At 45.0% G+C, this 24447-nt stretch overlaps 1 protein-coding gene across 2 annotated transcripts in view; it reads right to left on the bottom strand.

Annotated features, from left to right (window-relative positions):
• Positions 1-24447, bottom strand: part of daam2 (dishevelled associated activator of morphogenesis 2) — a 186699-nt gene that overhangs the window by 27590 nt on the left and 134662 nt on the right. For both annotated transcript variants that reach the window (XM_031902004.1, XM_031902005.1), the window contains exons 14-20: positions 23180-23494; positions 19683-19790; positions 14250-14279; positions 12697-12803; positions 6649-6733; positions 2013-2119; positions 992-1080 (exon numbers count right to left, since the gene is read on the bottom strand). In XM_031902004.1, the coding sequence (XP_031757864.1) occupies positions 992-1080; positions 2013-2119; positions 6649-6733; positions 12697-12803; positions 14250-14279; positions 19683-19790; positions 23180-23494 (841 nt within the window). The remainder of the gene's footprint in view (positions 1-991; positions 1081-2012; positions 2120-6648; positions 6734-12696; positions 12804-14249; positions 14280-19682; positions 19791-23179; positions 23495-24447) is intronic.

Genomic DNA, 24447 nt, shown 5'->3' with positions numbered 1-24447 from the left:
GGATATTAGCAGTCACTGAGGGGTTCTGTGCCCCCCATATAAAGGCACAAGGCTGCAGGCTGAGTTATACAGGGAACTCTGAGTATCACTCATGTATTATAAGGGATAATGTACCCCCTACTGTAAATGATAAGGATATTAGCAGTCACTGAGGGGTTCTGTGCCCCCCATATAAAGGCACAAGGCTGCAGGCTGAGTTATACAGGGAACTCTGAGTATCACTCATGTATTATAAGGGATAATGTACCCCCTACTGTAAATGATAAGGATATTAGCAGTCACTGAGGGGTTCTGTGCCCCCCATATAAAGGCACAAGGCTGCAGGCTGAGTTATACAGGGAACTCTGAGTATCACTCATGTATTATAAGGGATAATGTACCCCCTACTGTAAATGATAAGGATATTAGCAGTCACTGAGGGGTTCTGTGCCCCCCATATAAAGGCACAAGGCTGCAGGCTGAGTTATACAGGGAACTCTGAGTATCACTCATGTATTATAAGGGATAATGTACCCCCTACTGTAAATGATAAGGATATTAGCAGTCACTGAGGGGTTCTGTGCCCATATAAAGGCACAAGGCTGCAGTTTACTGTAAATTATAACGTATTACAACTCACTAAGATACTTGGCCTTTAATGGAATTCCCAGGAGGCTTCTAATACCCTCAGATTGTACATCAGGGTTATATATATGATACAAGAGACGTTAGTAAATACTGAATGTAACCCCCATCACAGGGCACAGGATATACAGATATACAGATATATACAGATATACAGATATACAGATATATAGATATACAGATATACAGATATATAGATATACAGATATATACAGATATACAGATATACAGATATATAGATATACAGATATACAGATATATAGATATACAGATATATACAGATATACAGATATATAGATATACAGATATACAGATATACAGATATACAGATATACAGATATACAGCTCACACTGATTATAATCTCACCTTCAACTTTGGGTTTGGTTTCTGCAAACCTTTCCGGCAGTTTCTTCTTAAAAAACAGAGCCTGAAGTCGCTGCTGATAGTGATCGATCCTACGGAGAGAAAAGACCAATAAGATACACCCAGTTCCCATAGCAACCGGGGTCGGACTGGGCCGCCGGGACATCGGGAGAAAACCCAGTGGGCCCAGACCTGACCCGACCCTTGTCGGCGATCCCACAGCCGACAATTCCGCCCCTGATAGGTTAAAATTACTCAGGGGAGGATGTCAGGTAGGGAGACCCTGTGGGGGGGTTAGGGAGACCCTGCGGGGGGTTTAGGGAGGTTCAGGGGGGGCCCCTGTGGGGGGTTAGGGAGGCTCAGTGGGGGCCCCTGTGGGGGGTTAGGGGGTGCAGGGGCACGGCCAGTGGGGGACCCTGCGGGGGGGGGGGGTTAGGGAGGCTCAGCAAGGGCCTCTGTGGGAGTTTAGGGGGTGCGGGGGACGCAGCCAGTGGGGGCACCTGCAGGGCACCTGGGGCAGCAGCCCCAGTAGGCTCTGCACCCCCAGTCCGACCCTGATAGCAACATACAGAATATATAGATAATGGGGCCTATGGTCCTGTCACTTCTGAGAATGACTTATGATTGGGGGGAGAAATATTTTGGGGTTTGTGTGTTTGGAAAAAAACCCAGCTAGTCGGGAAGGCTAGAGGATGGGAAAGGGTATGGGATGCATCAGACAGTGGCTGGTCCCTCTCTCAGGCCCCCGATAATGTGATCCTTGGCCTGGATAAGACCAATGTGGCCCATCACTCCGGTAGCCAAAACAGCCACAGATCTGTTCCACCTCTTTTCGGTTCCTTTCCAGTAGGGATGCGCCAAATCCAGGATTTGGTTCGGGATTCCGCTGAACATTTCACTAAGGATTCGGGGTTCAGCCAAACCCAAAAATAATGGATTCGGTGCACCCCTACTTTCCAGATCTCCTTCAGTTGGGGGTGACTGAGAGCTTTATATCATCACTGCCTAGTAGCGGATCCGGTACCTGCTCATCTCATACAGGAACCGGTCGGCCCGAGCCATTCGCTCAATTTCGTGCTTGTGCTCCTCCAACAGGTCAACGTCGCTCTTCTCCGGAACAAATTTCAGCAGCTGAAGGAGTCACACAATACAGTGATACAGTCAGATATGGGGAATATACAGATATACAGATCATATAATAACGGATATTTCTCTAGACTTTCCATATGTGCCTTGGGCCTGTCAGTGCTGAACCCTGTAGCTTACACTCACGGGGCCACAAGGCACTGACTACTGGCCGGGGAACTAGTCCCCTTAGCCTCCCAGATCTTGCCCCATAGTAAATCTTTATTGTGGCTACTATTTTATAATACAGGTATGGGACCTGTTATCCAGAATGCTCGGGACCTGGGGTTTTCCGGATAAAGGATCTTTCCGTAACTTGGATCTCCATCCCTTAAGTCTGCTAAAAATCATTTAACCATTAAATAAACCCAATAGAGCTGTTCTGCCCCCAATAAGGGGTAATTATATCTTAGTTGGGATCAAGTACAGGTACTGTTTTATTATTACAGAGAAAAGGGAATCATTTAACCATGAAATAAACCCAATAGGGCTGTTCTGCCCCAATAAGGGGTAATTATATCTTAGTTGGGATCAAGTACAGGTACTGTTTTATTATTACAGAGAAAAGGGAATCATTTAACCATTAAATAAACCCAATAGGGCTGTTATATAAATAAATATATATTATTTTTCCTTGTCACTAATCAGGGGGGATTCACCAAAGTAGGTAGGGCACCAAGACGGGGGTTACATGAGTATGAAACAATATATAAGGATGCCAAGTATGGATTTACTACAGGGTATAGGAACACATACTGTAGATAGAGAAGATCGGCCACAGTAGGTTCTACTAGAGGGTTAAAGGGCAAGTTAAATCTCTCACTAACAGGAACAGACAGTGACCCGCGGTTCCCAGAATGGCACGGGCTGCTTGTACAACAGAGATACAGTGTATGAGATATTGCCCCAGGCCGGGGGATCATTCATCTAATGATAAATAGCTTTCTGCCCTGTCAGGACATTTTTGGTGGCCTCTTCTTTCCAAGAATCCCAATCCCATAAGCTGTCTCTATTCTACTCATCGTTTGGGATATAATGGGGCATTCATCCGAGAGGCAGACTGCGCTGACTATGGCTCCAGCCAAGGCTCATGGCACGTGGGTCAGTCCCATCAATTGGCCGGTGTGACCGACAGACAGTGTTTGTCTTTCCATAAATAGGCACATTGGGCAATAGCACCGGAGCCATAGGGAGCGTATTGGCCCCAGTGTCGCCCGTATCAGTCCTCTCTTAAAAGTACAAATTATTATTATTATTATCGCTACTGAATAGTATTTAGAATTAATTCATTGTTCCACAGAGCCACAATATATATATACAGACAGGCATACCCATATAGACCAATACAAACAGTAAAGGGGCCCTACTGGCAGCGCTGTGGGACTGGAACAAAACAGAATATGGAGGGTCTAATTCTTTATATAAAGTAGGGTGTCAGGTACTTGGATCTTCAGCTGCAGAAGAATATTTTACACCCCCCGACAACCTTTAGATATTAGTGGGTGCTGGGAGTTCAATAAAATTGAAGGGTTATAGTTTGCTCTTTCCATCTTGTCCTACTGCCATCAAATTGCCCTGAAGTCATCATTGTGTCCTACTGTCTCCATCTTGCCCTACTGTCTCCATCTTGCCCTACTGTCTCCATCTTGCCCTACTGTCTCATCTTGTCCTACTGTCTCCATCTTGTCCTACTGTCTCCATCTTGCCCTACTGTCTCCATCTTGCCCTACTGTCTCCATCTTGCCTTACTGTCTCCATCTTGTCCTACTGTCTCCATCTTGCCCTACTGTCTCCATCTTGCCCTACTGTCTCCATCTTGTCCTACTGTCTCCATCTTGCCCTATTGTCTCTATCTTGTTCTACTGTCTCCATCTTGCCCTACTGTCTCCATCTTGCCCTACTGTCTCCATCTTGTCCTACTGTCTCCATCTTGCCCTATTGTCTCTATCTTGTTCTACTGTCTCCATCTTGCCCTACTGTCTCCATCTTGCCCTACTGTCTCCATCTTGTCCTACTGTCTCCATCTTGCCCTACTGTCTCTATCTTGTTCTACTGTCTCCATCTTGCCCTACCGTCTTTATCTTGCCCTACCGTCTCCATCTTGCCCTACTGTCTCCATCTTGCCCTACTGTCTCCATCTTGCCCTACTGCCCCCATCTTGCCCTACTGTCTCCATCTTGTCCTACTGTCTCCATCTTTCCCTACTGTCCCCATCTTGTCCTACTGTCTCCATCTTGTCCTACTGTCTCCATCTTGCCCTACTGTCTCCATCTTGTCCTACTGTCTCCATCTTGCCCTACTGTCTCCATCTTGTCCTACTGTCTCCATCTTGCCCTACTGTCTCCATCTTGCCCTACTGTCTCCATCTTGCCCTACTGTCTCCATCTTGTCCTACTGTCTCCATCTTGTCCTACTGTCTCCATCTTGCCCTACTGCCCCCATCTTGCCCTACTGTCTCCATCTTGTCCTACTGTCTCCATCTTTCCCTACTGTCTCCATCTTGTCCTACTGTCTCCATCTTGTCCTACTGTCTCCATCTTGCCCTACTGTCTCCATCTTGCCCTACTGTCTCCATCTTGCCCTACTGTCTTCATCTTGCCCTACTGCCCCCATCTTGCCCTACTGTCTCCATCTTGTCCTACTGTCTCCATCTTTCCCTACTGTCTCCATCTTGTCCTACTGTCTCCATCTTGCCCTACTGTCTCCATCTTGCCCTACTGTCTCCATCTTGCCCTACTGTCTCCATCTTGCCCTACTGTCTCCATCTTGCCCTACTGTCTCCATCTTGTCCTACTGTCTCCATCTTGCCCTACTGTCTCCATCTTGTCCTACTGTCTCCATCTTGTCCTACTGTCTCCATCTTGTCCTACTGTCTCCATCTTGCCCTACTGTCTCCATCTTGTCCAATGTCTCCATCTTGCCCTACTGTCTACATCTTGTCCTACTGTCTCCATTTTGCCTTGATGAATACATCTTTTCTTCCTACTTCCCTACTTGCCCTACTGTCTCTATTTTGCCCTACAGTTTCCATCAACTACTGTCTCCATTTTGTCATACACTCTCTCATGCCCCACAGTTACCATCTTGCCTTGCTGTCATTACCTCGCTCTACTATCAGTATCTTGTTCTACACCCCTACATACAGGGCCCATTACCCTTACATCTGCCTTCCAAATACAGCTCTGTTGGCTTGACCTTACACTTTGACATAATAAGGGACTGATGTATGAGATGCAAGGTTGTATGTTGGGCAGAAGGGGCAGTTTTTAAAATAAGAACCTCCTTTGGTGGCAGTTCCTAACATTATAAACATAAAGGAAGACTTGACAGAGCACTAGGCCAAGTGAGGGAAATGCTTCTATAATGGGGAATCCAGAGGAGCAAAATTCTCAAGACCTGAAGTTGGCATGTGAAGATAAATTAAAGGGAAAATATACCCCCCTTTTTTACATGAGCTCCTTCAGTAAGGTTTGTGTGAAAAAGATACATAAACACCCTCTGAACTGCCAAAAATAAATATATATTTATTAGGTTTTTTTACCCAGACATCCCTGATTCCACTGACTCAAAGCAAACCATGATAATCCCCCTCTGACTCGTTCCACCCACCTTTCCATATGGATTCTGGGACCTGAAGACCCTCTGCTGGTGGTGGGATTTTTTGTAAAGCAGTTGGACATCAAATCCCAGAATCCTATACTATAAGGTGGAACAAGATGAAGGAATGATGGAGTGGGTGGAAGGCTATGGGGGGAAGTGCAAATAGAGCCTCAGAGAGACCATCATGGTTCCTTCTCTAAACTAATGTATTGAAGTTCTAAAGGGAAAGGGGAATTATGTGATTAGCATCAAATTAAAGGGGAACTTTACCTATAATAATATAAATACAATATTGTATAGAATAAAAGACCTAATGGAATCATTAGAGAGAATAATGTAAGTGAGAGGGATGTATAGAAAGGGTTGAGCTTGTGGAACCCAAGTCCCATAGGGGCCGCACAGATGATAAATGGCAGTAAGTGCGCGCCTGACAGGCGTAATGTAATGTAACATCACTTGCTCTAATATCCCCCTCTGACGAAAATTAGGAAATGGAGGTGGAATTCCTTAGAAACAATTGGGAATCAGATTATCCAGATGCTTTGCCGGCTGCACGGGTCAGGGAAAGAGATAAGAGGATTAACCGCAAGATTCCCGGCCTGGAACCAATCAGATTGCGGATCCTACTGACTCATCCTTGTCCCTGTTTCTAATTAGACAGGCAGGAGAATAATGAGTAACATCTGGGCAGCGCTGTTGCTTTATACACTGTTTGTTTATTCTGTCTCTAGGGAAAGAAGCTGCCATGTTGTTTGATTCTTTCAGCCGCGGCGCCTGTGCCTGCCCTTCTTACATAATACCTGAGCTTCTGTTTAACTGTGCACCTTACTGTAGGTATGCCAAGGCAGGGTGCTGAGTGCTGCAACCCATTGATAGAGCGCAGCCTGCTGGACATTTCCTATATAACTGGCCAGGATAAAATCTCATTGGTTTACCTGTTCCAACATGTCTTTTGGGAGGTCTTCCTGCTCATCCATCTCCATTATAGCCCTCCTGATTTCCTCATTCGAGAGCTTGAGCCTGAAAATGAATAAAATTCTGTTATTATTGCAAGTGAACATATCACTCTCTCCTGGGTAAGTGTGTGCAATTCCCATTATTACCAAGTCATTGAATGGAATGCCCCAAGTCATGGAATGCTCCAAGTCATGGAATGCCCCAAGTCATGGAATACCCCAAGTCATGGAATACTCCAAGTCATGGACTGCCCCAAGTCATGGAATGCCCCAAGTCATGGACTGCCCCAAGTCATGGAATACTCCAAGTCATGGACTGCCCCAAGTCATGGAATACTCCAAGTCATGGAATGCCCTAAGTCATGGAATGCCCCAGATCATGGAATGCCCCAAGTCATGGAATGCCCCAAGTCATGGAATGCTCTAAGTCATGGAATGCCCCAAGTCATGGACACCCCAAGTCATGGAATTCCCCAAGTCATGGAATGCCCCAAGTCATGGTCGCCCCAAGTCATGGAATGCCCCAAGTCATGGAATGCCCCAAGTCATGGAATGCTCCAAGTCATGGAATGCCCCAAGTCATGGAATGCCCCAAGTCATGGAATGCTCCAAGTCGTGGAATTCCCCAAGTCATGGAATGCTCTAAGTCATGGAATGCCCCAAGTCATGGACGCCCCAAGTCATGGAATTCCCCAAGTCATGGAATGCCCCAAGTCATGGAATGCCCCAAGTCATGGAATGCTCCAAGTCATGGAATGCCCCAAGTCATGGAATGCTCCAAGTCATGGACTGCCCCAAGTCATGGAATGCTCCAAGTCGTGGACGCCCCAAGTCATGGACTGCCCCAAGTCATGGAATGCTCCAAGTCGTGGAATGCCCCAAGTCATGGAATGCTCCAAGTCGTGGACGCCCCAAGTCATGGACTGCCCCAAGTCATGGAATGCTCCAAGTCGTGGAATTCCCCAAGTCATGGAATGCTCTAAGTCATGGAATGCCCCAAGTCATGAACGCCCCAAGTCATGGAATTCCCCAAGTCATAGACTGCCCCAAGTCATGGAATGCCCCAAGTCATAGACTGCCCCAAGTCATGGAATGCCCAAGTCATGGAATGCCCCAAGTCATGGAATGCCCCAAGTCATGGAATGCTCCAAGTCATGGAATGCCCCAAGTCATGGAATGCCCCAAGTCAAGAAATGCCCCAAGTCAACTGCCTGCCCCATTTTCCCAATTTGGAAAACCGGGTATGATTCTCTGCAACCGCCACATCATAGTCCCACCCACCTGTGATAGCAGCGTCCCACCTCCCCATGATGCCACTGTCCCGCCCAGTGACATTACTCCCCGCCTCCCTGCCCCTAGTTCCCAGGCAGGAGAAGTGGCAACCTTAGTGTTTGACTAGTGATAAGTGAATTTGACATTCCACATTGGTGAAGTTTTTTGAGAAACTGCTTCAAAAAGTCATGGCATAAAAAAATTGGCAGAGTTACAAAAAATTGCCTAGACTAAAAAGTCTCCAAGAAAAATTCAGCCGAGACAAAAAAAATTGCTAGAAAAAACCTCCCATTGACTTTAACGCATTTAGAGTAAGAAAAAAAAGTTGTGCGTAAAAATTTGTTTCACATCAAAAAGTCACCAATTGACTTCAGGGCATTTTGTAAATTTTTCCCCTTCTTGGGCATTTTTCAGCCACTTTGCAAATTTTTCTCTTAGGTCCCAAGGCATAGGACCAGTCATTATAGCAGGCCTTGGGACCTACAGGGAACAGAGAATTAGATATGAAACATTCGCTGTAGAGTGAGGTGCCAGGTCACACAGGGACCAGGAGCAGATAGTGGGGGTGGAAGTAGTAAAGTGATGGTCACTGATTGGGGCAATAAGTAGGGGACCTTGTTCCAAGTCATGCCTTAGTTTTTTAGGCCCCAGGGGTACCTCTACTGTAATGGGCAGTTGCAGAAAAATGTGCCTAAAGGGTAAGGCTTCAGACTAAACTGGTTTTGGGCTCAGCTGAGCGCGCACAGAGCACTCGGGGCAGTTATTTAGTAGCAGCCAGAGCTTGTTTTTATGTTACAGCCAATATAAACTTCCAGGGGTCTTCAAGAAATTGCAAAAGAGGTTAGAGATGTTGATATCTGCCAAGGTTCTAACGTTCCTCCAGGGAAAGCAGCTGAAGATCGGTCCGAGGGGGGCGCAGGGGGTAGTTAAGGGCTTGTAAACAAACAGAAGTTCTGAGCGGTTCTGAGCGGCCTCTGTTTGCCAAACTTGCAAATATTTGCTAAAATTATTCTTTATTTGTAATGTTTCAGAATGTTCCTATAAACAGGCTGCGGGGATGGGCTGGGAATGGGGCTGGGAAGCTGCTGATCTGTAGAGCAGTTTGTGTATTTCTTCAAGGTTGGGGGTCAAGATCCTTAAGGTTGGGGGTCATAGAAAGAAAATGCCCCCCTGCCCCCCAGACCTGTAAATATCATCTTCCTTAGTCATTATAAGTTAAGCAAAAAGGACTTTGTATAAAGAATAAAAATACAATATCATAACACGATGGGGGTGATAGTCCTTGTGGACCCCATGGAGACCATATGTCCATGTTGTGTTTTTGGTGGGTGCAATGCCCGACTCTAAGATCCTGTTGGTGTTTGCTCTGCTGATTATTTCAGTGATGGTAGGTACTATGCTCTTCCACTCAGCTGCTTGGTTAGGCTGGTAACATTTGGTTGACTAAAGCTTAAATCAGTTTTTGGTAAAGGTTTAACCAGAAGAAAGGCGCCATGGCTTAGTGGGGCTTGGCTTGCTAAGAATCGGCTCAGAAGTTCTGCCGCTTCAGTCCACAGAGGTTGGATGTTCTGCACTGAAATGAGCTTCATATCACTTGGCTCATAATGCACTATGGGGGGGGGGGGTAGGAACATTATATAGGAACCCCAATAAAACATTGGCCTATGGACTGATTGTAAGAGATCCCTGAAGATGAACCCCAGAATTCACATACCCTAAATTACTTCTCAATGAAATTCTGCCTTTTGTTTGCCCACCCAGACCTACCCCCTCCCATATCAATTTATCCTCAGGATTTCCGACTGTACTACTGTCCAACTGGGAGAGTTCCTTGTGCTCCACTGTTTCTCCAACATAAGGGAGAATGATGTGGGAAAAATTGGTGAAGTTTGTCTGGAGTTTAGTTCTAAAAAGTCAGAACTTTATGGATGAGTTCTTTTTGTCTGGTCCCAAATACGTCCCAAATAAAAAAGGTCCAAGGGAGAAGAGAGTATATTATAAATTGTAGAGATAAGACCCTTTAAATGTGAATGTGGAGGTCTTGGCTGTACTGGTTTGCATGTTGATTTCAGGCCCAATTTGGGGTTGTTTGAAAACACCTTCAGCTATGGAACAACTCAAAGACACTTTGTACAGCTCATGAAATGCTAAAGAGAAGTGGGGAACATTTCCTCGTTAGGCGTCGGCTCCGAGCCTGAAGTTCAATGGCAAATGGTTTTGTAGAGCGAGAAACCAACAAGAAGGAGAACAAAGGGGGAGAAAGAGCACAAAGACTTCTTCTCGGCAAAGGTGCCATATGAATTATTATTACCCCCCAAGCTTCTGTGCGCTGTGTATATGAACTAAAAACCCCTAATGAACGGAAAATGCTGTTTCCCAAGAAAAATGTGTGACTTTTGTAAATGGGGGGGTGAAGTAACCGCAACGATCTATTCAGAGTCTGTGTCAGTGGGAAACAGCTGCCGAACAATTAGAAACAGTCGAACAGTCTAACAGTCTAACATATGTGCCATCTTATTAGCCGTACATTTTACAGTTCATTTGTGTTTCCTACGGGGAATATATAAAGCAGCTAAGTGGCTGCGGAAGGAAAAAAATGAATGAAATTGTTCGACGCATATGTATGTAACTAAGCATAGCCTTCCCTGCACTGAAATGCACCACAATTCACCTTTAAACCAACACACATTTGGCATGTTAATTTATATATGGAATGGCCACGCACTGGGTAACCCTTATACATATTGTGTTTCTGCCAACATATTGTCCAGTTTGAGTGATCTTGCCTTACTCCTACCAGTTCTACCATTGCCATCTCAACCTACTGCCATTATCTGTCTCCATCTTGCTCTATTGTCAAGATGAAAACGGAGATCTTGCCCTACTGTCTCCATCTTGCCCTACTGTCTCCATCTTGCCCTACTGTCTCCATCTTGCCATACTGTGTCCAACTTGTCCTACTGTCTCCATCTTGCCCTACTGTCTCCATCTTGCCCTACTGTGTCCAACTTGTCCTACTGTCTCCATCTTGCCCTACTGTCTCCATCTTGCCCTATTGTCTCCATCTTGCCCTACTGTCTCCATCTTGCCCTCTTGTCTCCATCTTGCCCTCTTGTCTCCTTCTTGCCCTACTGTCTCCATCTTGCCCTACTGTCTCCATCTTGCCCTACTGTCCCCATCTTGCCCTACTGTCTCCATCTTGCCCTACTGTCACCATTTTGCCCTACTGTCCCCATCTTGCCCTCCTGTCCGCATCTTGCCCTACTATCACCATCTTGTCAAACTGTCCGCATCTTACCCTACAGTCTCCATCTTGCCCTACTGTCCCCATCTTGCCCTACTGTCCCCATCTTGCCCTACTGTCTCCATCTTGCCCTACTGTCTCTATCTTGCCCTACTGTCCCCATCTTGCCCTACTGTCTCCATCTTGCCCTACTGTCTCCATCTTGCCCTACTGTCTCCATCTTGTCCTACTGTCCCCATCTTGCCCTACTGTCTCCATCTTGCCCTCTTGTCTCCATCTTGCCCTCTTGTCTCCTTCTTGCCCTACTGTCTCCATCTTGCCCTACTGTCTCCATCTTGCCCTACTGTCCCCATCTTGCCCTACTGTCTCCATCTTGCCCTACTGTCACCATTTTGCCCTACTGTCCCCATCTTGCCCTCCTGTCTCCATCTTGCCCTACTATCACCATCTTGTCAAACTGTCCGCATCTTACCCTACAGTCTCCATCTTGCCCTACTGTCCCCATCTTGCCCTACTGTCCCCATCTTGCCCTACTGTCTCCATCTTGCCCTACTGTCTCTATCTTGCCCTACTGTCCCCATCTTGCCCTACTGTCTCCATCTTGCCCTACTGTCTCCATCTTGCCCTACTGTCTCCATCTTGTCCTACTGTCCCCATCTTGCCCTACTGTCTCCATCTTGCCCTACTGTCACCATTTTGCCCTACTGTCCCCATCTTGCCCTCCTGTCCGCATCTTGCCCTACTATCACCATCTTGTCAAACTGTCCGCATCTTACCCTACAGTCTCCATCTTGCCCTACTGTCCCCATCTTGCCCTACTGTCCCCATCTTGCCCTACTGTCTCCATCTTGCCCTACTGTCTCTATCTTGCCCTACTGCCCCCATCTTGCCCTACTGTCTCCATCTTGCCCTACTGTCTCCATCTTGCCCTACTGTCTCCATCTTGTCCTACTGTCCCCATCTTGCCCTACTGTCTCCATCTTGCCCTACTGTCACCATTTTGCCCTACTGTCCCCATCTTGCCCTCCTGTCCGCATCTTGCCCTACTATCACCATCTTGTCAAACTGTCCGCATCTTACCCTACAGTCTCCATCTTGCCCTACTGTCTCCATCTTGCCCTACTGCAAACATGTTTTGTTACTGTTGCCCTACTGCCTCATTTTCACTATCTTGCCCTAACACTGTCACCTTGCCCACTTAACCAGAGCAGTCATATATGCCTCTTCCAAAGACCTTTCTGGTGTATTACCTACCCTTACTGCTGAAAGAGTCAGGGCCTCCAATCTAGATAATCCTATGAATGAATTGCATACAGCTGATTTAGCTTCACTCCCAATTCTCTGTTATTAAGAGTTTATAATGGATATTACCAACAAATAAATTGCTAAAAGAAGCATGAAATACTACTACTGGTGCTCCCAACTTACCACTAACCTAAATGACCTTGTGGCTAACCTCAATAGAATGGGCTGGTGTTATGATGGTACCTCCGTACTAATGGGATACTCACTTGGAGAGGAGGATGACACAGTTTTGCGCTCTTCGTCCATCAATGACGGACAACTCCTTGACTTTGCGTGTGGAGAGGTAAAGATCCTCCATTGAGTCCATGTCCTTCTGCAACACAAACAACATGGGAAAATCTCATGAAACAGCTTTTATTCAATACCTTCATTCCTGATCTGGTAGCAGCTTAAGGCTTGATCAGATATTGACCCTACAAGCTGATTATTTGCCCAACCATCTGGGGCAGATTTGCTAGTTTTGCACTAACATGTGGAGCTTAACCTGCATGGCCGCCTTTAATCTGCTTTCTTTTGATCACTGACCCTACAAACAGAACAGTATTTTGAATCTCAAGTTTGTGAGAGGTCGAATAGAAAGACAAATTGGACTTCCCACCCTTCCAAACAGCAGCCTAACAGCAGAGCGGCTTATATTCCTCGTTCTTCATTCCAACTGCTGGATTTATGTCTGAGGTGACTATTATGTTGGGCAGCTGAACAGCAGTTACTTTCTTAGCCACTGAGATGAGAGATGAGGATCTAATGGGCAGCCCGTAGCTTCTCGGCAAGGGAGGATGCCAGTAGCATAGGAGCAGAACCTGCTGCTCTTTCAATAAACCGTCTTCCAGGAAATATGGAGAGGATTGTTGAATGTTTCAGATCCTGGCTCACTCGGAGATTATTTTAGCCTACTGCATGCAGTCCCTGGGCCAAGTTCTCTCAGCCGTATCCAACGTACAAACAGGGAACTCACTATCAAGCCAATAAATCACATCGGAGCTGACGGGACATGACAGCCAAGTAATGAGTGCCACTGAGTGTCCAACCCTTGTCCTTAATAGTTCCATCAGGAATGACAATGGCACAGCACTACTATCTAGTCGCCCAGAGCGGTGTGTTTGCACAACAGAACTGGCCAAACTGCCTGCAGAGACCAGTCAGCTCCAGACTGCTACATAGAAGTGCAAGGCAGGCACCAATCTAACCAGTGACCCCATGAACTGGTAATGAGACCCAGTTTTTCTTTTGGGTATAAGTCAATCATCCAAGACTACCTAGGGCATTCATAAGTGTTCACTCCAAATCTAGCACTGATGTGCAGTATTGGCCTGCTGAAGAATTCATTGGTCATTCTGTCTACTCTATAACTATGACCCTAACTGAACTTCAGGCTTATTTCATATGACCTCTTGGCCGTATTAAAAGCTACTGAGATGTGTTGTCTATCAGGGATGGCTTCCTAAAGAGGCACAACTCATTAAATGTCTTTCTTACCTCTACAGGGCCAGTGGTCTAATTACGTACCCTCTGTACCATGGTTCCTGGAGGCATTTTTAAAATAACCAAACATGTCTCTGCCCTTCTAGTGGCTTGGGGCACTTTGGGGGTGTGGAGAAGTGCAGTGGATGCAGTGGAAGAGTTTCATGGTGGGTTTACATCCCATTTAGTTTTTAAATTCTCACAGGGAAGATATGGACTCAATCCTATTTGGAGAGATCCGGCACTGAGCAGTACAACAGACACATATTTGAGATTTGGAGTAGCCACTCACACTCACCTGCTTGAGAGACGTGTTACTTAGCAGGTCCTGTGCCGCCAGCAATAAGGAAAAGAAGAAAAAGTCAAGTGAGAATCAATAACATAAAGGAATAAAGCGTAATACACGGTGATGGCAGCACTATCCCTGTTTTGAGTAGATTATAATTTTTATAAATTGGTACCCAGCACAATGGAACAGATCTGCACTGCTTGGTCATTGAACATACGTGTTCTGTATATATACATGTACTGTACACATGCAACTCCCATCCTACTGTCTCCATCTTGACTTACTGTCTTCATGTCTCCATCGTGCTCTACTATATTCCTCTATACTGTTCTACCTTCTTCATCTTCATGTCCTACTGTGATCATCCTTTCCTACTGTCTCCATCTTGCCCTACTGTCTCCATCTTGCCCTACTGTCTCCATCTTGCCCTACTGTCTCCATCTTGCCCTACTGTCTCCATCTTGTCCTACTGTCTCCATCTTGTCCTACTGTCTCCATCTTGCCCTACTGTCTCCATCTTGCCCTACTGTCTCCATCTTGCCCTACTGTCTCCATCTTGTCCTACTGTCTCCATCTTGTCCTACTGTCTCCATCTTGCCCTACTGTCTCCATCTTGCCCTACTGTCTCCATCTTGTCCTACTGTCTCCATCTTGCCCTGCTGTCTCCATCTTGTCCTACTGTCTCCATCTTGCCCTACTGTCTCCATCTTGCCCTACTGTCTCCATCGTGCCCTACTGTCTCCATCGTGCCCTACTGTCTCCATCTTGCCCTACTGTCTCCATCTTGCCCTACTGTATCCATCTTGCCCTACTGTCTCCATCTTGTCCTACTGTCTCCTTCTTGCCCTACTGTCTCCATCTTGTCCTACTGTCTCCATCTTGCCCTACTGTCTCCATCTTGCCCTACTGTCTCCATCTTGCCCTACTGTCTCCATCTTGCCTTACTGTTTCTATCTTGTCTTACTGTCTCCATCTTGTCCTACTGTCTCCATCTTGCCCTACTGTCTCCATCTTGCCCTACTGTCTCCATCTTGTCCTACTGTCTCCATCTTGTCCTACTGTCTCCATCTTGCCCTACAGTCTCCATCTTGCCCTACTGTCACTATCTTTCCCTACTGTCTCCATCTTGTCCTTTCTGTCTCCATCTTATCCTATTGTCTCCATTTTCCCTACTGTCTCCATTGTATCCTACTCTCTCCATCTTGTCCTACTCTCTCCATCTTGTCTTACTCTCTCCATCTTGTCCTACTCTCTCCATCTTGCCCTACTGTCTCCATCTTGCCCTACTGTCTCCATCTTATCCTACTGTCTCCATCTTGCCCTACTGTCTCCATCTTATCCTACTGTCTCCATCTTGCCCTACTGTCTCCATCTTGCCCTACTGTCTCCATTGTGTCCTACTGTCTTAATCTTGTCCTACTGTCACCATCTTGCCCATCATCTCGATATAGTTCATTAGGTGCTATCTTCACATACTGCCCCCATCTTCCCTTATTAAATCAGCTATACCCCAGTAGCCCTAGCAATAACTGCTAACCTGTAGGGTCCAACAAAGGGAAGGTCAATTTGGTATTCTCTCTTATTTACACCCCAAAAAGACAGCTCTGCAAAGAAGAAACCAACTCCCACCCATTTCTGAACCCATTACTCTGACACATTTGTGCCTATAAAACAAACGTGACTCACTGAGCACCTTCACATTTTTACAAGGATGTTTCACTGTTTTGTCTGTCTGTCTATGGCTTCTAAGCCAACTACAAACAGATAGAAATGACAGCAGTTGATGATTATCCTTGTGGAACTGCTTTGTATAAAGTAGAATTGACCCAACATCCCCGAAGACATTACAACACAATTTGAGCATCACGACAAGTCCAATTTTTAAAGGGGAAGTTCACCCAAAAACCATGAGAGAAAATGTTAACCAACTTTATGATGGAGGAAATATAAATGAAATTGACGCCTATAGGCTTTTCCCATGTAAAGCAGAATGCCATTAGAGACTGGGAAGGAAATGCACTTATGAACAAACCGTTATGACTTCAGTCCATAAATGCTAAAATTGCTCTCAAACAATCTAACAATTACATTGTGGTTTTAACAACTGCAACGCTGAGATTGTCTCAAAAAAACAAGAGTTTTAAGGATTCCATGCAATGTGCAGCCAAACGGCAGATTCCTGCAAACAAACGTAAGGTTCTTCCAGTTCTGGCGATGGGGGGATAATTCAGCTACCGCGGCGAGACAACGGAATGGAGGGGAGATTGGTTCCAGCACCGCAGATCTGCAGCCCAGCGTTCCCAGTGATACCTTCCCTTATAATCCAATCATCTGCTATGGCCGGAATGTGAATTCCTCTCTCCAATTATAATAAATTGCAGCCGGGGCTCAAGTAACCCACGGGGGCCTCTTAAATTCTGCAGGTAAGTTACCAAAAACTACAATGACTGGGCAATAGGCTAGTGATTGAGCTGAAGGGCCCGGTGAGACCTCTAATTGCCTTCTTACAGCCAATAGCTACAGCAGTGGTTGGACTTAAGTCCACTAGGAGGCCCAACCAATTGCCCTTAGATCATAAGAGGGTTATATATAAAGGGAAATATCATTGTATCAGCTTGTATCCAAGTATTTCTTGGGCAGCTAATGTCTCAGATCTCACCCTAACTGACCTTCACATTGGGCTTTCAGATGTTTCTACAAGGGGAACCAGGCATTCTCCTTAAATCTTGCCTTGTCTGACCTCCAACTACTCCTAGTTTAGAAGCCATGGAAGCAAAGGTCCCATTTTTATAATAAATTGCAGCCTGGGCTCAAGTAACCCACGGGGGCCTCGTAAATTCTGCAGGTAAGTTACCAGAAACTACAACGACTGGGCAATAGGCTTGTGATTGAGCTGAAGGGCCCGGTGAGACGTCTAATTACCTTCTTACAGCCAACAGCTTCAGCAGTGGTTGGACTTCTTCAGATTAGGTTCACTAGGAGGTCCAACCTTTTGCCCTTAGATCAGCGGTTCTCAACCTGTGGGTTGGGACTCCTTTGGGGGTCGAACGACCTTTTCACAGAGGTCACCTAAGACCATCGGAAAACACATATTTCCAATGGTCTTAGGAATAATGTTATGGTTGGGGTCACCACAACATGAGGAACTGTATTAAAGGGTTGGGAACCACTGCCTTAGATCATAAAAGGGTTAAATATCATTGTATCAGCTTGTATCCAAGTATTTCTTGGGCAGCTAATAAGTCTGTACCCCAGATCTCACCGTAAATGACCTTCACACTGGGCTTTTTTTAGATGTATCTACAAGAGGAACCAGGCATTCTCCTCAAATCTTGCCTTGTCTGACCTCCAACTACTCCTCCCATAGTTTAGAAACCATGGAAGCAAAGGTCCCATTGCTATAATAAATTCCAGCCGGGGCTCAAGTAACCCAAAGGGGCCTCTTAAATTCTGCAGGTGAGTTACCAAAAACTACAATGACTGGGCAATAGGCTTGTGATTGAGCTGAAGGGCCCGGTGAGACCTTTAATTACCTTCTTACAGCCAATGGCTTCAGCATTGGTTGGACTTAAGTCCACTAGGAGGTCCAACCTGTTGCCCTTAGATCATAAGAGGGTTATATATAAAGGGAAATATCATTGTATCAGCTTGTATCCAAGGATTTCTCGGGCAGTTAATACGTCTGTAGCCCAGATCTCACCATAAATGACCTTCACACTGGACTTTCAGATGTATCTACAAGAGGAACCAGGCATTCTCCTCAAATCTTGCCTTGTCTGACCTCCAACTACTCCTCCCATAGTGTAGGAGGCATGGAAGGTCCCATTTCTATTAAAGAAAGTCTTAGAATACTTCTTACTTAGTTACTCTTGATTTACTCTTGACTTAGGTCTAGGATAGCCTTGGGGGGTGGGTCTTTTGCCTAGAAGATGTATTAGAGATCACTTTTTTGAAATCCCCAGAAATACTGGGGTTAATTTATAAACACTGGGTAAATTTGCACCTGGGTCGTAATCCATAGCAACCAATCTGTGATGAGAGTTTTCCAGCCAGGTGGAGGAAGAACAATGAAAGCTAATTTCTGAATGGTTGTCATGGGTTACTGCTCAGGTGCAAATTTGCCCAGTGTTTATTAATGACCCCCACTGTCTCTCTACATGGAGGATTTTTGACCAAATCAGTTACTTTGCTATATTTTGTTTGTGCTGGAATCAGTTACTTGAGTTGGTTCTAATACGTCTAATAGCAAAGGAAGTTCCCCCCCCCAAAAAAAAGATATATTATAATGAAGATACTTTTGATTATTTCAGAAACTTTTAATTGATTATATTTAGAAAGTTTCTTTTTTTAGTATGATAAATATTATATTAAATATATAATAGATATATAATAGATATAAATCTTGTTATTACACACACGTGCTCTTTTGGGACACATGAACTATACACAATAACAATAGGTGAGTATAAAGCCATTAGAGGGCAGTGTTCACTCTAAAGACAATCCCATTCTTTCTTTTCAACATTTGGGTGAATAAAGTTCTACATCGCGTCCATCTATTGGGTTTTGTAGGAGCTTCAATTCTGGGAGGTTTGGGTCTATGATGTTTTGGTTTGATGGTAATAATGTTTATAGATGCAAGGAAATTCCCCAATGAGCCTTCTACTGAGCAACATGTGATTATAAGTGCAAGAGAAGTGACCAATGAGAATGCTGATTCCCAGCACTGTGTCAGGCCCCTTGCTGGTACCTTACATATAGAGATAATGATGGCATTTTCCCGTCATTATATGGCACAGGAATCAGACATGGGGATAAAGGGACAGACTTGTTCAGTGCTGGGAAACTGTGCTTATTGCTCCCAACTCCAATTGCAGGAACAGAGAACAGGGAGCCGGATTTACTCACATCAGCTGGGATTCTCATTGGGGGATTTCTTGCATTTTAATGCAGTTTTATTGGGCAATATTGCTTTAAGAATACAGCCCTGATGTTGCTGGACTACAGCTCCCAGCATGCCTCACCCTTCATTATATGTTACATTATTCTGGGATTTGTAGTCCGGCAACAGCTGAGTAACGTTTGGTTGAGCCGCGCTGTGCCGCAGGGTTTAGTTACCCTTTAATGTAGTGCTTCCCTTTGATCTAGGTACTTAAAAGTTATCTATTACACTGAGTAAAGGTGTGTGGATCTGGCTATGAACACTCTGGGGGAGGGCTATTAGCCAGTCTTGGTCTGTAAGTCCTTAAATGGGAACTATCAAGAAAATAAAATTGTCTAGATGGTGAAAATGATAATATTCTCAAATAAAATTCTCAAACTGTTTAAAATAAAAGGACTGTTGGAGCCTTTCCCTGAGAGCCAGTTTAAGTGATTGCTGAATGGGATATTGCTGTGATGTCACAAAACCCCGTTAGCGTTAGTCCCATTTCCCACACGTACCTGGTGCCGTTGGTAAGCTGAAAACATTCTTTCAAACTCATCCAAGTCCAACATCTTGAAAGCATGGATGTCGTCAATTTCATTCCAGATGGTTCCATTGATTTTATCCTGTGAGGCCGAGAGAAACACAAACCACCATGAGTCCCAGCAGAAACAAAATGGCCCTATCATTATGCAGAATTCTCACTGGTCACTCATAGCCAATCAGAATATAAGGACCGTCACAGAGTGAGAGAATATAGCCAATCACAGCACTTTAAGTTCTATATATTGTAAGGAACTCCTCGGGGGCTTATAATATCCCTATATGTTACAATAGGGGGCACTTTATTCACTATATATTATAAGGAACTCCTCGGGGACTTATAATATCCCTATATGTTACAATAGGGGGCACTTTATTCACTATATATTATAAGGAACTCCTCAGGGACTATATCCCTATATGTTACTCAGATTGTAAGCTCTACGGGGCAGGGACCTCCTTCCTACTGTGTCTCATACCACATGGCACTTATATATATATACATATATGTATGTATTTATTGTATTTATTTATTATATCACTTGTCCTCCCTGTGTGTAATTGTGTATTCTGTAAGACTGTACAGCGCTGCGTACCCTTGTGGCGCTCTATAAATAAAGTTATACATACATACATAGGGGGCACTTTATTCCCTATATACTATATAAAAACCAGATTGGAATGAGTTAACATCTTTGGAAAGGGGGGCCCTGGCCCCTGCCCATCGGGTTACCCCCATACACTCTCCTGTTTCTGTTCCAGAGGAAAAGCGGGTGCTGGTAGGAATGGGGGGCATTCAGCTCTGTGCTACGTGTGAAAGAACCTTTGAAGCTTTAAACCCCCAAGCAAATATATTTGGCTCCAATTAAAGGCTCCTTTGTGGTCTCCGAGCATTAAGTGCTTTTCACACCAGAGCAGCCGAAGGTGTGAGATTTGGCCCCGTGACTGCTTTTCCCCCCAAACTGCCCCCCCTCTCAAGCAGTTAATGAAACAGCGGAAATGGGTATAACATTGTGGGGCGAATATTCTGCTTGGCAATCGTGTTCTTTCTGGAAATGGTATGAAAATAATGTGCTATTTTTGGAGCGAATGGGCTGAGTTTGTTTTTTCTTTATTCTTCTACCAACCCCTCGTGAATTTAGGTTTTAAAACTAGAATCAATGGCATTCAAAGGGGGTCACTCACACTTTACTGCTGCGCTGCAAGTTGGAGTGATATCCCCCCCCCTCACCCCCAGCAGCCGATCAGCAGAACAATGGGAAGGGAGCAAGATAGCAGCTCCCAGTAGGTATCAGAATAGCACTCAATAGTAAGAAATCCAAGTCCGGCTTGGGACTCCTCCAGTTACATGGGAGTAGGAGAAACAATACGTTAGCTGAAAGCAGTTCTAATGTGTAGCGCTCTCTGAAAGCTCAGACTCAGGCACACTTTACTGCTGCGCTGCAAGTTGGAGTGATATCCCCCCCTCACCCCCAGCAGCCGATCAGCAGAACAATGGGAAGGGAGCAAGATAGCAGCTCCCAGTAGGTATCAGAATAGCACTCAATAGTAAGAAATCCAAGTCCGGCTTGGGACTCCTCCAGTTACATGGGAGTAGGAGAAACAATAGGTTAGCTGAAAGCAGTTCTAATGTGTAGCGCTGGCTGAAAGCTCAGACTCAGGCACACTTTACTGCTGCGCTGCAAGTTGGAGTGATATCCCCCCCCCCTCACCCCCAGCAGCCGATCAGCAGAACAATGGGAAGGGAGCAAGATAGCAGCTCCCAGTAGGTATCAGAATAGCACTCAATAGTAAGAAATCCAAGTCCAGCTTGGGACTCCTCCAGTTACATGGGAGTAGGAGAAACAATAGGTTAGCTGAAAGCAGTTCTAATGTGTAGCGCTGGCTGAAAGCTCAGACTCAGGCACAAGGCATTGAGATGGCGCCTACACACCAATATTACAGCTACAAATACATTTGTTGGTACAAGAATAAAAGGTTAAATGGCAGCGGGAATGATTTGCTGTGTAACAGTGTCATTTAGAAATAAAATACCATTGTAACCCTGCTAATAATAAGAATAATTCTTGGTATGAGCAGGGTTACAATGGTCTTTACAATGGAGCTTCATACCATAGCAAATAATTGTTTCCAGAAGCTTCCGGTAAACTCGTGTCTCCAGCAGATACAAATGCACATAGCACACTATCTGAATAAAAATAGTAGGAATAATACAAAGAAAAAAAGCACATTCTTGTGGCGGTCTTTCCGTCCCAGGACACTCATTCTTAATGCTCTCTATGAGGCCCCATGTGAGTGATCAGTAGAAGATGTTGGAGTTGGGAGGCAGCTGTTAGCCCGAGGCAGCGTAATGTTATCGGAGAAGAACAATAGAGTTGGGGGGGAGAGGGAATCTTCTTGGAAAAAAGCCATTTACTGTTTATAAAACAGACAACATTGGGAGAAAAGCGCTTTCAATATAGTCATTCAGCGCCAGGCATCACGATTCCCAAGCAACAAACCGCTGTATAAATCTTAGAAACGTGTATTGGCTTCAGTGAAGAGATATAAAGCTTTGTTTTATTGTGTATTTGTTGTTCTGTTGTTCCCAAAAAAAATTCTAGTACAACCAAGAAGAAAATTGAGGTGGGAAAAGTCACTTTATAGGACAGAATTGGTAAAATGGCTCCTAATGGAAAATACAAAACCAAAAATGAAGGCACAAAATGACCAATAGTAAGGAGACCAAGTAGACGTGGTGGTCCCCAGTCCCTCAGTATGGGGGGCATAAAGCAAAGTCAGCAACCACTATGGACCTACAGGCACTCAAGGAGGTCATGAAGTTTAAAAGTATAAAAGACTTTATTTAAAGCTACATTAGAACATGAAGCATCTTCATAAACCCTACGTGTTTCATGCCCTAAAGGCCTAATGCCCAAATATTCCTTCCTAAGGTTCCTCGTGGAGAATCCCTTGTTCCAAGGCCTTTATCTGACTATTCCCTGTAGCTCAATAATGACATAGGGCACTGCCATTCATGTTGGTTTATCTATAACTATCCAATGGCTGATTAACAACAAGGGAGGCAGAATGGCTCACAATTATAATATAAACATGAATCCATTATTGAATGGAATACAGAGGTTTTTGGCATTGTAATGAGATGGTTCTTAGTGATCATCACTTTAAATTAAACATAAGCCAATGAAATAGACCTAGCGATGCCATTTGATGCTCTTTTAATGTACAGTGAAGCTGTCACACTGTGGGTCAGTTGGCTTGGGTTACCTTTTTTCCTTTATTGTTATAATGTTTAGGAACACAATATGAATTGTAAATGTTGGGTATTCCATGGCGTTTCAGTAAAAGCCTTAGTTTTATTTATGGAACATTATATAGTAGGTGACATTTTTCCATGAAAGGCATGGCCACGTGGAAAATTCAGATGCGATAAGGGTTGTAAGCGTTGTAAGTAAAGCTGTAAGCACTGTACCTCGTTCAGCTTGGACCAGTTGAAGGACTTCAGGGCATGGGATGGCTGAGGAATGGATTTCTTTCTCAAGCTTGTGCCGTAGTTAAACGTGGTTAGAGGAGGGGCTTGCATTCCCATGCTGAAAAAGGGAGGAGCTCCGGGGGGAGGAGGCGGTGCTCCTGGAGGGGGTGGAGGAGGTGGTGGCGGTGGTGGGAAACAAGGGAACTGCAGAGGAGGAGGCGGAGGCGGCAAGTTCTCAGGTAGAGGTGGAGGAAGAACGAATGGTCCTCCAGGTGGTGGGGGAGGTGGAGGAGGAAATGATAGGGTTCCTCCATTCTGAAAAGAATTCAAAACAAATTTAGACAAATCAAACTGCATTTGCACAAATATCATTCTATAAATATTAGTTATATGAACTCTAACCCTCGAACTATTTTGTGCCTGCAACAAACGTAATTCCTAGCCAAGTATATTTAGCAGCTATTGATCTGTGTGACATTGAGTGAGTCTGGATTTGGGAGGACTAGAGAAGATGGACAATGGCTCTCTATAGCAAGGCAGAAGCTACATGACCCTACACTGGAGCAACGGGAGAACTAGAGAAGATGGAATGAGCACAATGGCTCTCTATAGCAAGGCAGAAGCTACATGACCCTACACTGGAGCAACGGGAGAACTAGAGAAGACGGAATGAGCACAGTAGCTCTCTATAGCAAGGCAGAAGCTACATGACCCTATACTGGAGCAATGGGAGAACTAGAGAAGATGGACAATGGCTCTCTATAGCAAGGCAGAAGCTACATGACCCTATACTGGAGCAATGGGAGAACTAGAGAAGATGGAATGAGCACAATGGCTCTCTATAGCAAGGCAGAAGCTACATGACCCTATACTGGAGCAATGGGAGAACTAGAGAAGATGGAATGAGCACAATGGCTCTCTATAGCAAGGCAGAAGCTACATGACCCTATACTGGAGCAACGGGAGAACTAGAGAAGACGGAATGAGCACAATTGCTCTCTATAGCAAGGCAGAAGCTACATGACCCTATACTGGAGCAACGGGAGAACTAGAGAAGACGGAATGAGCACAATTGCTCTCTATAGCAAGGCAGAAGCTACATGACCCTATACTGGAGCAATGGGAAGCCCTGTACTGTACATCCATCTAGCGCTCACAAGACCAGTACAAAGAAAAAATAGCAATAAAGGGGATTAATTGAGTTTGTCTGTAGAATCCACACGTGTGTTTGGCCAAGAAACGAAGCAGACACAGCCGGCAGTTACCCA

The sequence above is a fragment of the Xenopus tropicalis genome, chromosome 5 (genome assembly GCF_000004195.4).
Source record: "Xenopus tropicalis strain Nigerian chromosome 5, UCB_Xtro_10.0, whole genome shotgun sequence".
Taxonomy (NCBI): Eukaryota; Metazoa; Chordata; class Amphibia; order Anura; family Pipidae; genus Xenopus; species Xenopus tropicalis.
The sequence above is the reverse complement of the archived record's forward strand: the minus strand, read 5'-3'. Positions and strand labels throughout refer to the sequence as shown.